Below are 16,372 nucleotides of genomic sequence, written 5' to 3'. Positions count from 1 at the left end.
ACATGACTTGGTCCTTTGCTCAGAATCTGTATACTTACAGTATTAGCTGAGAAGTAACAGTTAGCATCACTAGATTTTCTGTCAGATGTTGTCTGTTCAACTAGCCCAGGGCTCTCTAGACCCTGTCCTGTGGGCCAGATCCAGCGACCTGCCTTTTCTCTCCCTGTGTGAACAGCGCTTACTGTTTCATGGGGGAGCTGTCTGTCCCCATTGCTGATATCCCCCAAACTGAGCTCCAGCCCATCGCTTCTGGGTTCTGTAACCCAGCCACTGAACACGGATTTCTGGACAGGCACAGAGGGATGGAGCTTAATTTGGGGGAGACTGGTGGCAGAGAAGGATGGCTCCCTGGCAGAATGGTGAGTGCCGGTCACACCATGGACACCTTTCCCCTTGAACAGCAGTCTCCAATTTGGAGATTGCTGATCTAGCCTCACAGAAGACATCCACAAACAGGGTGCATGTGTGGCAGGCCTTCATTTTTATGCACTAGAAATTATTTGCTCCATGTGCAAGTAGAAATCTTGGGTTTTCTTCTGGAAGGATAGAATCAAGATCTGCAGGCTGCTATTCCCTAACTCAGGCTGCCGGCTTGGGTCCATCCTCCCTGTTCTCCTGCTCAGGCTGCTGTGTCTGGGTCCATTCTCCCCTGCAAGCAAAGGAAAACCGACTGAGAGCTCACTTTGAGTATTTTCTAGCAGAAGTTAAATCTGTGGTTTGCTTGATTCCTGTCTGTGCCTGAATTTAATTAGCTAATTAAACTGCTTTCGAGACAAAATTCTTGCAGACTTTGTTCCCAGCACCCCTAACTTCAACCATGTGTGACTTGGGGTTGAGTTTGTTTTTTGTGGTCAAGGCACTCTGTGTGTTTCCTAGCTGTAAGGCTGTTCCTCATCCCATGATTTACTGTTTACTCACAGCTTGAATTCATGGTGTTCTCTCTCTGGGGTTTTTCCCATTTAGAGTCTTAAAATCCTCAAGAAAACTTCTGGCACGCATTCAGGAAGACTGTGGAGTATCATAATGAGCATTTTGGCACAATAATGACTTGTTTGTCTCCTTCTCCCAGTGTTCTCAAGAGAATAAAATGCCGTCAGTGAAGGCCCAGGCTGAGTGGTAGAGCCCCCTGCTTCACAACAGTTTCAATCCCTGGCATCTTCAGGTAGAACTAGGGAAGACCCATGTCTGAATCTCAGGAAAGCTGCTTCCAGTATGGTAAACTATACTGAGCTCAATGGATCAAAGGTCTGATTCAGCATGACACATTCGTACACAGTTATCTCTACATGCGAATTTGCTGCCCACGGATTCGCTTATCTGCAGGGAGCAGGATTGCCACATATCTTCAGTATTTGTGGAGTGTTCTCAGCAACCTGCAGTCTCTGTGCCATCCTGAAGTGATCCGTGGCATAAGCAAGGCAGTGGAGAGCCTCAGCAAGGTTGCAGAGATCCTCAAAATGGCACCCACGACTATCTGCTAGCTTTCTGAAGCTTCCCATAGCTGTTTTAAAGGGCTCCATACTAGTTATGGCTGCCATTTGAAGATCTGTGCTACCTTGCTGAGGGTCTACTGCTGGCAGGTAAGCTACCCTAACCCCATTGATCCCATAGGATCAATTATCCTTACCCACAATTCGGTATCCGCTGATGTTGCCAGGAACCTAACCCCCACAGATACCAAGAACTGACTCTATGTCAGTTCTGTCCTAATAAGGTTACTTGTCATCATCTCTGAAGCTTAGACAGCATTGGGGAACAGGTATCTAAGTGTGTTTCTACCCATTCTGTTTGGGGAATTGCTGCTTCAGCAATACTTCATGTGTGAAAATTTACATGAAAGTGACATAACTTGCAATCCAGTACACGCTTACCTGACAGTAGATCCTCGTCGGCATCCTTCAGTCTCAGAAGACTCTGGTATCGCACTCTGAATGGTGGTTCTGAAACAGCATCTATGTGGCTGGAAAGACTGATACGGGAGTGATAATCCTTTCCACATTGGGAGCAAGTGTAGTGTGTCCCTGGTCTGTCTCCCTGGCTATGGGCCTTCCTTCTTTGCCTCAGTCTGTTGGCCAAGTGTCTCTTCAAACTGGGAGAGGTCATGCTGCACAGCCTGCCTCCAAGTGGCTGAGTGTCCCAAGGTTTCTCACCTGTTGAGGTCCATTCCTAAGGCCTTCAGATCCCACTTGCAGATATCCTTGTATCATAGCTGTGGTCTACCTATGGGGCGCTTTCCCTGCACTAGTTCTCCATAAAGGAGATCCTTTGTGATCCCACCATCGCCCATTCTCATGACATGACCGAGCCAACACAGGCGCCTCTGTTTCATCAGTGTGTACATGCTAGGGATTCCAGCTCATTCCAGGACTATGTTGTTTGGGACTTTGTCCTGCCAGGTGATGCCAAGGATGCATTGGAGGCACCACATGTGGAAAGTGTTCAACTGCCTCTCCTGTTGTGTGTGAAGAGTCCAGGACTCGCTGCAGTACAGAAGTGTGCTCAAGACAGAAGCTCTGTAGACCTGGATCTTGGTATGTTCCATCAGCTTCATGTTGGACCGTACTCTCTTTGTAAGTCTGGAAAGCATGGTAGCAGCTTTGCCAGTGCATTTGTTTAGCTCAGCATCGAGAGAAAGAGTGCCGGAAATTGTTGAGCCAAGGTACACATAGTCATGGGCAATCTCCAGTTCATGCACAGAGATTGCAATGCAGGAAGGTGAGTGCACATCCTGACCCATGACCTGTGTTTTCTTCACTGATTGTCAGTCCAAAGTCTTGGCAGGCCTCCCTAAAATGGTTCATGAGCTGCTGAAGGTCTTTGACTGAATGGGCGGTGACAGCTGCATCATCGGCAAAGAGGAAGTCACGCAGACATTTCAACTGGACTTGACTTTGCTCTCAGTCTGGAGAGGTTAAAGAGCTTTCTGTCTGATCTGGTCCAGAGATAAATGCCTTCTGTTGCAGTTCCAAAGGCATGCTTCAGCAGGACAGCAAAGAAAATTCCAAACAAGGTCGGTGCAAGAACACAGCTCTGCTTTACTCCACTTCGGATGTCAAAGGGGTCTGATGTTGAGCCATCAAAGACTACAGTGCCCTTCATGTCCACATGGAAAGACCTGATAATACTGAGGAGCCTGGAGAATCTTGAAGAGGCTGTCCCTGCTGACCAGGTCGAAAGCCTTCGTGAGGTCTATGAAGGCTACAAAGAGTGGCTATAGTTCCCTGCATTTCTCCTGCAGCTGTCTCAGGGAGAAGACCATATCAGTGGTGGACCTGTTGGCTCGGAATCCGCATTGCGATTCTGCGTAGACGCTCTCTGCAAGTACCTGGAGCCTCTTCAGTGGGACTCAGGCAAACAGCTTTCCTACTGAACAGAGTAAGACTTACTTCTAAGTAGGCATGTCTTGCATTAGTCAGTACTACTGTTAGTTCTACGTTCATCAGGTAATATAAGGTGGACACTTCACCTTCTGTAGGTACTGTCTTGGCAGGGAGATGCTGCAAGCTGTAATATCTGTGATTCAGTGTGCTTTCTTTCAGAACCTTCCCTCGGACATCTTTGATGTCCCCATCATTTCAGGATATCTTCTTGATGCTGCTGGAGAAATGGAAATTTTATTTTTTTCTGTAAATCTGTTGTAGACAGGACATCCTAACATGTTCTTCCATATTTGTGGAACTTTGTTTTTTTTCCCCCTAGGGCTGAGATTCTCAAATTGTGGCATCGCGATGCCCCAGCCTGAGAGCCACAGGATCTGACCCCTTAAGGCGTGGGGGGACAGGGAAAGGCAGCGGCACAATCCCCAAGGTCATACTGCTGTCGGGAGGGGGGGGGCTTTTTTGAACAGACCAAGGGGCTGTACAGGGCTCCCTGAAGCTTGTAGAATGTTTAAAAAAAAAAAAAAAAACTATCTTGACCCACTTCTGGGTTGCAATCACAAAACTAGAAGTGGGTCGCAATCATTTTTTACATTCTACAAAGGGGTTCTTGGAGCTTCCCAAACCCCAGCAGCAGGTGAGTTTTGTTCAAAAGAGCCCCCCCCTTCCCCTGTAGCAGCACAATCCTGGAGGTCACGTTTTCCCTGCACAAACTTCTCAGGAGTTTTATTCCTGAGAAGGTTGAGAACGCCTGCCCCCAAGGCTAGTTTTCTCTGTTTTTACATTCAAGTGTTTTCTGGAAACACACCCTATTTACCCTGGCTTATCACAATTGTCTCTCTTCCCCTTTCACTTTTCTTTCCCTTCTTTTCCTGTGTCTTGCTCTGCTTTAGGCCTTAACTGCAAGCTTACAAATTGTACTGTGTATCATGTTTGTACATAACCCAGAAATATTAAGCACTCCTTAAATTTGATTTGGCAAACTTTCTTTTGGCACCTCCAGTTTATGAGATAACTGTGTTTTATCTAGTGGCTAGAGGAAAAAGTTCTTTTCTCACTCTATTCCTTCCTCCAGTCCCAGACTATGAAAGGGGATTTTCCTATTGCTTCTGGATATAAGATAATGCCACCTTGCTATGACTATCAGGCTTGTTCCCCCCCACACATTCTCAAGAACTCTTCCACTTTCATTTAATCTGTTCCTTGTCTGGCTCTTCTCAATACTAGAGAAAGAATGTGAGAAGAAAACAAACTTTTTGGAGGGTTCAGCTGGACAGCTCTCCTCTGAGCACCATTTGAACAAAGGAGGAGCCCACCTAACTTCTGGTTTGGATGTCACAGGTGTGCCAGGTATGCCAAAATGCCCCCTCCCCTTACTTTGCCATGCCATTCACAAGCAAGTGGCCATTTCAGTGGCAGAATAGTGAATTTTACAATGGCAAGTCTCTTCTCCCCAGCCTGGTTACCAGAATGCCCTTTTGAACACAACTACATCTTCACATGGTGTTGCTGTGGGGAAAAAGGCAATCCTCACTGATTCCTCACTGAAACCCTCGCGTTCCAATTCTCTGTTAAATGTACTTTATATATGGGAATAAAAGAAATGACATTTGCATTCTCTTGCAAAAACACTCCATGCATGAAGGACTCCTTGCAAATATTCTGCTATGGGATGTCTTCTCCTTTTCTCCTGCATTTAGACTGCAGTTGTGTAGTACTTACATGAGAGTAAGTCCCATTGAAGAAGACATGCATAGGATTGCATCATTAATCTTGAAAGTTAGAACTCATTAGGAAATTATTCCTGAAATTCTAGGAGTGCATTGATGGGCTGGGCTTGTAGCATTTCTTGCATGCATATAAAAAAGGAAATAATGAAACATTTCTGCAGTTACCTCCTCGGCAGCATGGATATGGGGCTGGATATAGGCCTCAGCCAGATGGGAAACATAGGCCCCATTTCAAACTGTATTTTTCAAGTATTTCGCCAAAATGCCAGCCCAAAAATGCTTAAAATAGCTCCCGCTTAAACCCTTCAATCGGTTTTCAGCAAATTTAGCTACTAAGATGATACTGAAAGTACAGTACTGTAATGAGAAGCACCAAATACATTCTGTATTGGGAATTTCAGATCAGAAATGAGCATCACTTCACCTTTAGAAATGCTTTACATGTTTTCTTTGGGAAAATTCATGAATAACATCAGCAAAATCAAGCAACATTGTATTGTCACTGTTGATGTTCAAAATAGCTAAACCATTCAGCCACCATTCTTCACCATTGTGGACCAAAAGTATGACTTAAATTTGTTTTAGAACAATAAAGCTCATCTCAGAGGCTACAGTTGCTGGTAATGAAAGAAAAATGTGCAATGCATTTATGATATTTGGAAAAACATTGCCCAATCTCAAGGTAAATGTCTGACCATGAATTTTTTTTTGATGACACAACATTGAGTTTGAAATTTCTGTCTTAATCTACTTTCAGATTTTAATATTTAGTGCTAAAGAATGTCCCTTAACTCTCTGGGAGTCGGCCCCCTCAAAATCATAGGTCAATGCCAACTGACCCCACTGACCCCCCCATTCCGACCTGGATTGAATACTGACACTGCAAAATGCTTTTAATTAGTTCTGTAGTTTAGCATCAGAACTTTAGCATCCTTTAGATTTAGGATGTCAGACCCTTTTGACATCCGAAGCGGAGTGAAGCAGGGCTGTGTTCTTGCACCAACCTTGTTTGGGATTTTCTTCGCTGTCCTGCTGAAGCAGGCCTTTGGAACTGCAACAGAAGGCATCTATCTCCGGACCAGATCAGACGGAAAGCTCTTCAACCTCTCCAGACTGAGAGCAAAATCCAAAGTCCAGTTGAAATGTCTGCGTGACTTCCTCTTTGCCGACGATGCAGCTGTCACTACCCACTCTGCCAAAGATCTCCAGCAGCTCATGGATCGTTTTAGCAAGGCCTGCCAAGATTTTGGACTGACAATCAGCCTGAAGAAAACACAGGTCATGGTTCAGGATGTGGACTCACCTCACTGCATTACAATCTCTGAGCATGAACTGGAGGTTGTCCATGACTTTGTGTACCTTGGCTCAACGATCTCCGACACTCTTTCTCTCGATACTGAGCTAAACAAGCGCATCGGTAAAGCAGCTACCACGTTTTCCAGACTCACAAAGAGAGTCTGGTCCAACAAGAAGCTGACGGAACATACCAAGATCCAGGTCTACAGAGCTTGCGTCCTGAGTACACTTCTGTACTGCAGCGAGTCATGGACTCTTCGCTCACAACAGGAGAGGAAACTGAGCGCTTTCCACATGCGCTGCCTCCGACGCATCCTCGGCATCACCTGGCAGGACAAAGTTCCAAACAACACAATCCTGGAACGTGCTTGAATCCCTAGCATGTATTCACTGCTGAAACAGAGACGCCTGCGTTGGCTTGGTCATGTCGTGAGAATGGATGATGGCCGGATCCCAAAGGATCTCCTCTATGGAGAACTCGTGCAAGGAAAGCGCCCTACAGGTAGACCACAGCTGCGATACAAGGACATCTGCAAGAGGGATCTGAAGGCCTTAGGGATGGACCTCAACAAGTGGGAAACCCTGGCCTCTGAGCGGCCCGCTTGGAGGCAGGCTGTGCAGCATGGCCTTTCCCAGTTTGAAGAGACACTTTGCCAACAGTCTGAGGCTAAGAGGCAAAGAAGGAAGGCCCATAGCCAGGGAGACAGACCAGGGACAGACTGCACTTGCTCCCGGTGTGGAAGGGATTGTCACTCCCGGATTAGCCTTTTCAGCCACACTAGACGCTGTGCCAGAACCACCTTTCGGAGCGCGATACCATAGTCTTTCGAGACTGAAGGTTGCCAATATACATACAAAGTTTAGCATCCTTGTAATTGCATAACTTTGTTTTGGGGGAATCGTTATGTATTCTTCAGCTAGAAGGAAACTATTTCTTACATCAGGGTATATTCTTAGTGAACCATCTACAGGTTGGTTTTGTATTCAGTCACACCTAGTCAGAGAGTGGTAAGTTTGAGAGTAAAGGCTTTATTGCAACAAAGGGGTCTGAGTCAGCCCACGTACAGGGTGCAAAATGCATGCTTCTTATAGTGCACAGTGAAATGCGTCAAAACATTGCTGACATAGTGATAATGTAAATGTCGCAGCAATTTCCAGAAAGATCAGATTTGATGCTGAACTGACAGGATCTTTCATATCGCTTAACCTTTGGCTGAGTACATCTTGCAGTTCCAACTATAAGCAGCACAGAGAGGAATAGCAAGGATTTGTTCCAAAAGTTATGGCTACTTTCTGGTCTAACTTTCTTCAGGCCTATTAAGTAGGGCGTGGTTAACCCACTCTAGGATGTAACAGGCCAATACAACTGCACCATTTCTAGAGCTGTGTTAAGTGCTCAGTTTTCCTGCATCACACCTTTTCAGGAACATATTGCTCTTCATTCAGCCTCTAGCTGTTTTGGAGCAGACAGAAATAAAAGGGGGATGACTTTCTACAGAGTCCTTACGTGCCTATCTGCTTTTTTCCTCTCAGGTGCCCATGTGCGTGGTGACCCATCCAAAGAAGCACCCAGTTCTCTAAAAGAGAGGCAGGACCAGGTAATCCGGTCAGCCTATCTAAATGACCTGAAGATGTCGCTAGATAAAAGCAGCGTCAGTAGCTTCTTTTCAGCACTGTCGGCATATAAGAAGACAGACGACTATGATGCCATGGTGTCCGTGGTGGCAGCCCTCACCACAGAAAAGCCAGAAAACTTTCACCTGCTCCAAAGCAAGTACCTGCCCGTTCATTTCTCAGGATGTTTTTGTGGTTGTCTTACTGTGTTCTTCTTTTTTATTCACTATTAAGCCTGAATAATGTCATGTATAATGTCTCCCTTTAATGAAATGTAACTGGAGGCCCAGGAAAAACAGAACAGGCAGGAATGTTTGACAAGCTGGGAATTTCCCTTTGTTTTTCCTTCCTTCCTTCCATGTACATCCATAAACACGTACGTCCCCTTTTCCCTGAAACTCCCTGGCTTGTAACAGGTGTGTGATATGCATGTGTTGCTTTTCCCCACATTCACAGGGTTCTCCATGTTTGTTCGTCCCCATCACCAGAAGCAATTCAGGCAGATGTGCAAAGACTTGACTGGAATGTCTTGCTCCAAGGAAGTAGAGGCTCAGGAAGGGCATGCCCTCGATTCTGGGTGCTCAGCCCTTGCTCAGGAAGAGTGGGACCCTCAGGATGAAGCTGCCAGGCCGACTCCAGGTTTGAGATGTGCATTTTGCTGCAACTTCCACACTTCCTGTGCAACACAGCTCTCCTCTGCTTGAGGATATTAGAAATAAGGCAGCATCGGCTTGCAGGGGCTGCAGAGAGTGACACAACATTGCATGGGCAGGAGTGTTCCATGATGCATCAGTTACCAACCTGTCAATCATCTGTGACAATTTATCTGTCCTAACCTGAACTTCTAGAGAGATTGAAGTACTTTGTTGAGCTCTTTCAGCAGTTGGTACTCTCAAACCAAGAGTGAAAAAAACTAGATTGTGTTTGTGTTCAAAGCTGTCAGAACCTCTTGTCCTAAACCAGATGCTATACAAATATTTGAGTACTGAAAGTAAAGTTTTTATTTGATTTTTTACCTTAGCCGCGGTTTTTATTCCTTATGTGCATCATTTAGTCTTAATAGCAAGCAGCCTGGTGAAAGTAAGCCATTTTGACTACAAGAGGAGCTTTCTTTTCTCCATGTCACTATTCTCTGCTTCCTAACAACTCCAACAGAGAATGTGGACACGTTCAAACCCAGCTGAACAGGAAGCTTCCAACAGGGATGTTCTTTTTCCTCATGATCTCTTAAGACAATTGTTCTTAATGCCAACTCTCTGTATTATGGAGCAGGACAGTGTAAATTTCAGCAAGGCTGGAAAAGAGAATTGGGAGCCCTCATCTCCCTTCATGTACACACAGATCTCTTTTGTTCCAGAATTGCCTCCAGTCAAAGAGGTCTTTGGAATATCTCAGCCCTTGGAATAGAGTGTAAATGTAATAGAATTTCATTTCTAGTATGAAGAAGCTGCTAATATGCAGGGTTGCTACCATTCCACAAATTGTTGAACCTTGCTGTCCATACACTCCTTAAGAATCTCTTCTTTCATTATGAAAAAGTGGTTCTCAACCCTCCAGTTGCACAGAAAAGGTTTAAAAAGCAAGTCCAGGGTCATCTTAAAGGCTCTGAGATTAGAGAGGGTCTGGGTAAGGCCTCTAGCTTCCTTTTGAGGAGGTTTTCATTCTCCAAGTTCCTCCCCTCTTCTGTTGCTTCTCTTCACTGCTGGTATTTCCTGTCAATATCACAGGCACTCCATGCCTCCTTCTCCTTTGCTACTCCATCGTTATAGAATGCCTAACCTGTTATGGGAGTGAGCTCCCTCACATAAACTGTACGATACTGAATTAAGTTCGTGTTAACAGTCAAATAACATGAGTACCTCTTATGGAACTTATAATTCTGCTCCTAGTTAACTTGAAGAGAGAGAGAGAGAGAGAGAGAGAGAGAGTGTGTTTAATGTGCATCAACCAGGGTCCCGCTTAATACTGGACAATACCAGTACTCATATTGCTACATTTGGTTATTGCCAGTGGTGCTTGTTTGCACACAATGCTTTAGACAGAAAGGTCATAATAATGGTCACATATATGAAGAGCAGTGGATGCTTCATGGCCTTTGATACATTTGATACACAGGCACTTCCAAGGACAGGAAGCTGGGGATGATCCAGAATACGATTTTGTCCTTCTGCACCAGCGAAACTACAAGAGGTTTAAGTCTTCAATCTCAAAATAAGAATAAAGCACACGCCCCAAGTGCAACAGGCATCTCTGTCTTGGCATTAAAGCCTTCATCAGGTAAGCATAGATGGGGTTAGCCAAAGCATAGTAGCTTCCACTGAGAGCCCATTGTCTGTAGGCCCAGCGTAGGGGGGATCAGATGTATGTCTTTGGGTGTTATCGCACTTACTGAGACACTCATCTATACATGTGTGGGAACCTACATTGCATGCTCAGGGCAGGGACACCAGTTCGATTTGGGGGGAATTTTCCCCTAACCTGGGGTGATTAAACTAAAGGTGAGGGTCTACTGTAGACCCTTCTGTTGAGGTTACACATGCACAGATATGTACGTGGTCACTTGTGCTTTTTGATATGTAAATACAAAATATCTTTTGCAGGCATCTCAAAGAGAGAGGCACAAGAGAAGTTTCAAAGCATGGCCTCTTCCCCAAGCAACTGTGAAACAGAGAAGACCAAAGGAGGTCCCAGCAGTGTACGGGCACCCACAACTTCTGACAACCTTCCCATTTCACCAATAAGCAGTAGGTATTTCAAACAGAATCCCAGATTCAATCCCCAGCATCTCAGAGCCCTTTGCCTGAAGCCTTAGAGAGCTGGTGCCAATCAAGGCAGATAGCAGTGAACTTGAATCTAATGTGCATCAGCGAGTATACCTAACCTGGTGATCTTGAGAAAAGGGCACTTCTTCTTAGCAAGTTCCCCTTTGCTTACATTCTCTTCTCATGCTGGCAAACACATTGCCTCTGGAGTATTTCTATATTGCAATTTCTGTTGTCAGCTGCTTGGAATTTGTTGTTCAAACAGCCTGGTGATTATCCTACTTTTCAGAAAAAAGTTGCATTTAAGACATTAAGGCTGCAATCCTTTTCATATTTTTCTAGAAGCAAGTGTATAGGAAGATGATGATTGAACTAAAAAAATATTCAGATTCAAAGAGCTGATTTCTTTTGAAGGTCCATGTGTGTATGTATCTGTCTCTTGTTCTCTCTCAATCTTCCATACTAGGAGGAATCCGGTGTGTTAAATGCAAATCTGAGCATGGTGTGTCTTTTAAATGCCAGCTGTGTGCCTTCACTTGTTGCAGAGCATGCTGGGAGAATATCTTAAAGGTTGGCTTCGTTATTCTTGCCCCCTCTTCCCTCAAAACAGGATTATCTAGGGCAGGGGTGTCAAACTCGTTTCATTCAGAGGGCCAAAATTAGCATTCAGGATGCCTGCTGAGGGCCGGAAGTGATGTCATTAACCAGAAAGTGACATCATTAAGCAGCTGAGGCCCAGAAATCAGCACTTTGTTCTCATTAACTGCAAATGACAGAAGAGAAAATACGCAAATCTTGATCATATTTCAAGATATTGGAGAGCCCAATTTTCATGTGGGCTGCCCTTTCAGCAGTAATGCCTCACATTGCTCAGCAGCTGAGAGCCTGAGGGCCGGATAAAAAGCTTGCGTCCCCTGGGCCTTATGTTCGACAAACCCCTGATCTAAGGGACAGTTCCATGATTACTGTTGTGGCACATGCAGCAAAATAGGCTGCAAGCTGTAGTGAGGCATTCCTTACTTTTCTCCAAAGACAGGTAGCTAATATATTTTAAAATATTTTTCAACTGAGCATTTCCTGCAAAGGTCAGCTTGTTCTTGAATCCTAAAGACCTTCAGGCTGTCTGATCCCTGAAGGACTTTAGGGAAAGGTTTTCCCTCCTCGTGTCAGGCCATTATCAGGCAATAATACAAAGACAGAGACTTCAGTACAACCAGATCTTACAGAAAGGGCAAAGCACAGAATCTCCAGCATTCTTCTTCCCACATTTTCCATTCACTCCTGTAAGATTATGGTAACCGGAGGGGGGGGGTGGTCCCACCTCCATGACACAGGTAGTCTGCCCCAGGACAAACTTGGCAAATCAAGCTTATTCAGAGGGCCTGAATAAGTTTCTGGTACCAGCTTATGCTTGTTAGTTATCATGAGCCCCCAATTTTCTGCTGCCATGATATATGGTGAGCAAGTACAGCGTATTGACAGCCACACCAGCAGATGACAGCAATGAAACTGTAGATTGCACTAAAATATGTAAATTCAGAAAATTGAAGGAATTCTAAACCCTCACGCGGGAGTTACCAAAGTGTGTGAGTGATGCTTTAGGAGTCATGGCACACTCATGGGGTGTCACAGGATGACCCTGGGCGCCCCTCCTACCTCAGGTGCCTCCATCTTGGATCTCACAAAATATCGCAAGATTTCATGAAAACTAAGATGGTGGCACCTGGCTCAACCAAGAGGAAGAGGCTGCAGGGGCATCATGACTCTGGTAAGTTTGGGAAACCCTTAGGGCAGTGTTTTTCAAACTGTGGGTAGGGACTACTAGGTGGGTCGCGGGCCCATTTCAGGTGAGTCCCCATTCATTTCAATATTTTATTTTTAATATATTAGACTTGATGCAGCCATGGCATGTGACTGCATTTGGGGAAATGTTGCAGACCTGTACTTTTAACAAGCTACTATATATATATTCTTTTAACAATGATAGTAAATGGGACTTACTCCTGGGTAAATGTGGGTAGGATTGCAGCCTAGAATTGTGAAAAATTTTCCTGCTTGTTGATGTCACTTCTGGTCATGACATCACTTCCAGTGGGTCCTGACAGATTCTCATTCTAAAAAGTGGGTCCTGGTGCTAAATGTGTGAGAACCACTGCCTTAGGGAATAAACCCTGTTGGACATAGTGGAACTCACTTCTGAGTAAGCAGGTAGAGGGTTGCAAAGTATTTCAGAATATTTTGTTTAAAGAGTCTTCTGAAAATGTTTATTTCTCCAAAACCAAAAATTTTGTGGGGTGGGGATGATTGCCCAGATCAACTTCAGAATTAACTGTAGAAGTAGATAATGCCGGCTAGTGTTGTGCTTTCAGAAAGTCTGCTCAGACTGTCTCTCATTGCAACCTTCCAATACTTGAACTGTTAAAAACTCTCACATTTCAAGAGTAAAATGACTAACAATCAGAACTTGCAACCAATGTTCTGAATTCAATGTTGAATTCTTCTCTACTTCTGCAGAGCAGGAGGTGGTAGATTGTGATGACAGATGGATTTACCAGAGAAGGAATTACCTTAAATCTTAGAGAAGGGGTGCAACAATTCTTAAAACAACCAGGATTTGCAGTCCATTTGAAACAAATTGCTGTCATTTACTAAATACAACAGTCAGTATTGAAACTAGCTAGTTGGCAACCTTCAGTCTCGAAAGACTCTGGTATCGCGCTCTGAAAGGTGGTTCTGGCACAGCGTCTAGTGTGGCTGAAAAGGCCAATCCGGGAGTGACAATCCCTTCCACACCGGGAGCAAGTGCAGCCTGTCCCTGGTCTGTCTCCCTGGCTATGGGCCTTCCTTCTTTGCCTCTTAGCCTCAGACTGTTGGCAAAGTGTCTCTTCAAACTGGGAAAGGCCATGCTGCACAGCCTGCCTCCAAGCGGGCCGCTCAGAGGCCAGGGTTTCCCACTTGTTGAGGTCCACTCCTAAGGCCTTCAGATCCCTCTTGCAGATGTCCTTGTATCGCAGCTGCGGTCTACCTGTAGGGCGCTTTCCTTGCACGAGTTCTCCATAGAGGAGATCCTTTGGGATCCGGCCATCATCCATTCTCACGACATGACCGAGCCAACGCAGGCGTCTCTGTTTCAGTAGTGCATACATGCTAGGGATTCCAGCACGTTCCAGGACTGTGTTGTTTGGAACTTTGTCCTGCCAGTGTTGAAATACACTCCCCTTAAGCCAGACATGCTTGCGGTGTAAACTTTGTTTTGAACAGGAGCATCCTGTTAACTAGACTTCAGGTCTTTTCTTAGTTCCCTGAGGCAGCTGACCAGTTTTGTGTCATTTGTGGACTAACAAACTAGCTAACCAGAAAGGATAACTAGAGATTCAGTGGAAGTATGAGAGTGTAAGAATTGCCTTGCTGGATCAGACCAAGATCCATCTAGCTTAGTGGTCTGTGGCTAGCTGTTCTTGGGAATCTCTCAAGCAGAACTTGAAGATGTTGATCATGCCTTAGAGTTAGCTCTGAGCAGCTGGCATTTGGAGATATTCTACTGCTGTACATGCAGCCTCTGTTAAGTTGTTATGACTACTAGCTGATAGACTCATCCTCCATGAACTTGCCCGTTCTGTCTAATGTTCATGTAAATATTCCTGCTCAATTGACTCAGCAGGCTCTCAGATGCCCCAGGTGAACAGGTGGCACCACATCATGCATCGTAACCTCCTGCTTTTTCATTGAAGCAATTGGTCTCTGGTGAGATCTAAGTGCTGCTCAGCTATCTGTTTGCTTCCATGTTTGCCTACCCACACAGTACACAGCCTTGGTTCACTGCTTCCTTCCCAACTTTGTTCTTTACTGTTTCAATTGAATTGCCCTACTGTGTTCCTCCTCTTTCCCTGCCAGTTCTGCCCTCCTCTCCCTGTCCTGCTTCAGCCTAAGAACTGACTGCCCTTCAGATCTGGCAGTAACAGAAATACATTTTGCTGCCTCATGTTCCTTCTACACAGAAAGTGTCCAGTTGTAGGAAAAAGCATAACAAGAACATCTGCTGGTTGGTAATCAGTGCATGAGTGATGTTTTCTAATGAAGAAGGTATCAAAAGAAGGTATTTAAGTACATGTGGCCTTCCAAGGAAAACCCATATGACACAGACGAACAGAACTGCTGGCAAGCAAAATCTGCATGTCATGCAGCAAGGACGACAGGAAGCAAATAGTGTGTACCCTCATGTGAAGGGATGTGTGATTAAGACATCACTGGTGAGAGGTCAACAGTCCTTACTCAGAACTCCAGAAGTTCACCTCTGCAGAACCTTCAGAGAATTTTTCTTTTTCCTTTCGTTGATTAGAATTGCACAAAGGAAACTGGAACCTAGAAATCAAGTTATCTTAACTTAGAAGTTTTTTTTAATTAGCCAAGCTTCCTTATTTTTCTGGCCTTGTTCCGATTCAAGCCTTGCATTTCCTCCCTCTTGAAGTCAATCTTTCTAGTAAGTTTCTTCTGGTAATCTGTTCCTAGGGTTTCTTGGCTTTTAAAGAGCATGGATTCTTAGCTCTAATAATTTTAGGCCAAAGCTTGAAATCAGATGGGCAGCATCTGGTGAAATCTTGGCAGACAAAGCATGTGACTGAATAGGCTTTCAAGAGTCAAGAAGCTGCACAGCTCTTTGTCTTTGCCTCAGGATAACTATTTGGTAGCCTCTTCCCTTGCACCCCATTTATTTCTAAGCTCTGCATAGAGCTCTGTCTTTTCTTCCCAAAGTCTCGTGCCACTCCACGTCCCAATCCTGGTAGGAGAATAAATTATGCAACACAAGCAGTTATGTGCATTGTATGTCATTATTTGGTCACTAGGAACTTAATAGTGCTACTCGGGCAAACAGCTTTCTTACAACTTAATACTGCTTTTGTCTTTTAAGTAATAAGGGCTGTTGGAGGGATGACACAGATCTAATGTGTTTATGGAAACACCTCAGTATAAGAGCTGCTCCTTGCAGAAGTGCTAGTGTGAAAAAGGGTCGTCAGGCAGTTTGCAGCTTTTTTTATTGTGTTCTGTTTCTCTCGCCCCCACTCCCAGATTGCCAAGAAGTGCCCAGAATGCCAAGCTGATACCAAGAGAAGACATTTAGCCCTGTCCTATTGGCCAGATCCCCAGTGAGAGAGACATGCAGTGACTACAGTGGTTCAGGACTCTCTGAACATGCACAAAGAAAGGAACCCAAATTCACAGTTGTTCTGTTCTCTCTTCCTGTGTCATTCTTCCATCATAAGAGAACTTGGACTCATGGCCAATAATGAGAGAAATGAGTATTTTCAGGATTACAATTGCCCAGACTTTTTTTACATTTGAACACCTTGGTAGTTTACAATCCGTTTAGGATGACTCTTTGACAAAAGAGTTAAAATTGCATCATTTTACATGTGGTGATCTTTCCAGTGGGCTTGAGCACTGTAGATGCCTGTTATCCTGGCATGTCATGGACATGGATTTATGAACCATGGCACTCATTGAAAGTTGCCCTGGATGAACCATCTTTACCGCCCAGCATAAGAGTGTTTGTGGGACTGCCTGAAACACATTAAAAGCATCCATAAAGAGCTGC

General features: G+C 44.8%; 1 protein-coding gene across 3 annotated transcripts in view; it reads left to right on the top strand.

Annotated features, from left to right (window-relative positions):
* RTEL1 (regulator of telomere elongation helicase 1) overlaps positions 1–16,372 on the top strand; it is a 110,011-nt gene extending 93,639 nt beyond the window's left edge. The window contains exons 32-38 of one of the 3 annotated variants that reach the window (XM_066624028.1): positions 4,605–4,727; positions 7,937–8,173; positions 8,474–8,656; positions 10,133–10,294; positions 10,618–10,761; positions 11,246–11,349; positions 15,847–16,372. In XM_066624028.1, coding sequence (XP_066480125.1) covers positions 4,605–4,727; positions 7,937–8,173; positions 8,474–8,656; positions 10,133–10,294; positions 10,618–10,761; positions 11,246–11,349; positions 15,847–15,927 — 1,034 coding nt within the window. In that variant the 3' untranslated portion in view covers positions 15,928–16,372. The remainder of the gene's footprint in view (positions 1–4,604; positions 4,728–7,936; positions 8,174–8,473; positions 8,657–10,132; positions 10,295–10,617; positions 10,762–11,245; positions 11,350–15,846) is intronic. The other 2 variants (XM_066624029.1, XM_066624030.1) reach the window with 2 other exon arrangements.

This window comes from Tiliqua scincoides, chromosome 4 (assembly GCF_035046505.1).
Source record: "Tiliqua scincoides isolate rTilSci1 chromosome 4, rTilSci1.hap2, whole genome shotgun sequence".
In the NCBI taxonomy this organism is placed as follows: domain Eukaryota; kingdom Metazoa; phylum Chordata; class Lepidosauria; order Squamata; family Scincidae; genus Tiliqua; species Tiliqua scincoides.
This window is presented reverse-complemented; position numbering and strand designations above follow the sequence as displayed.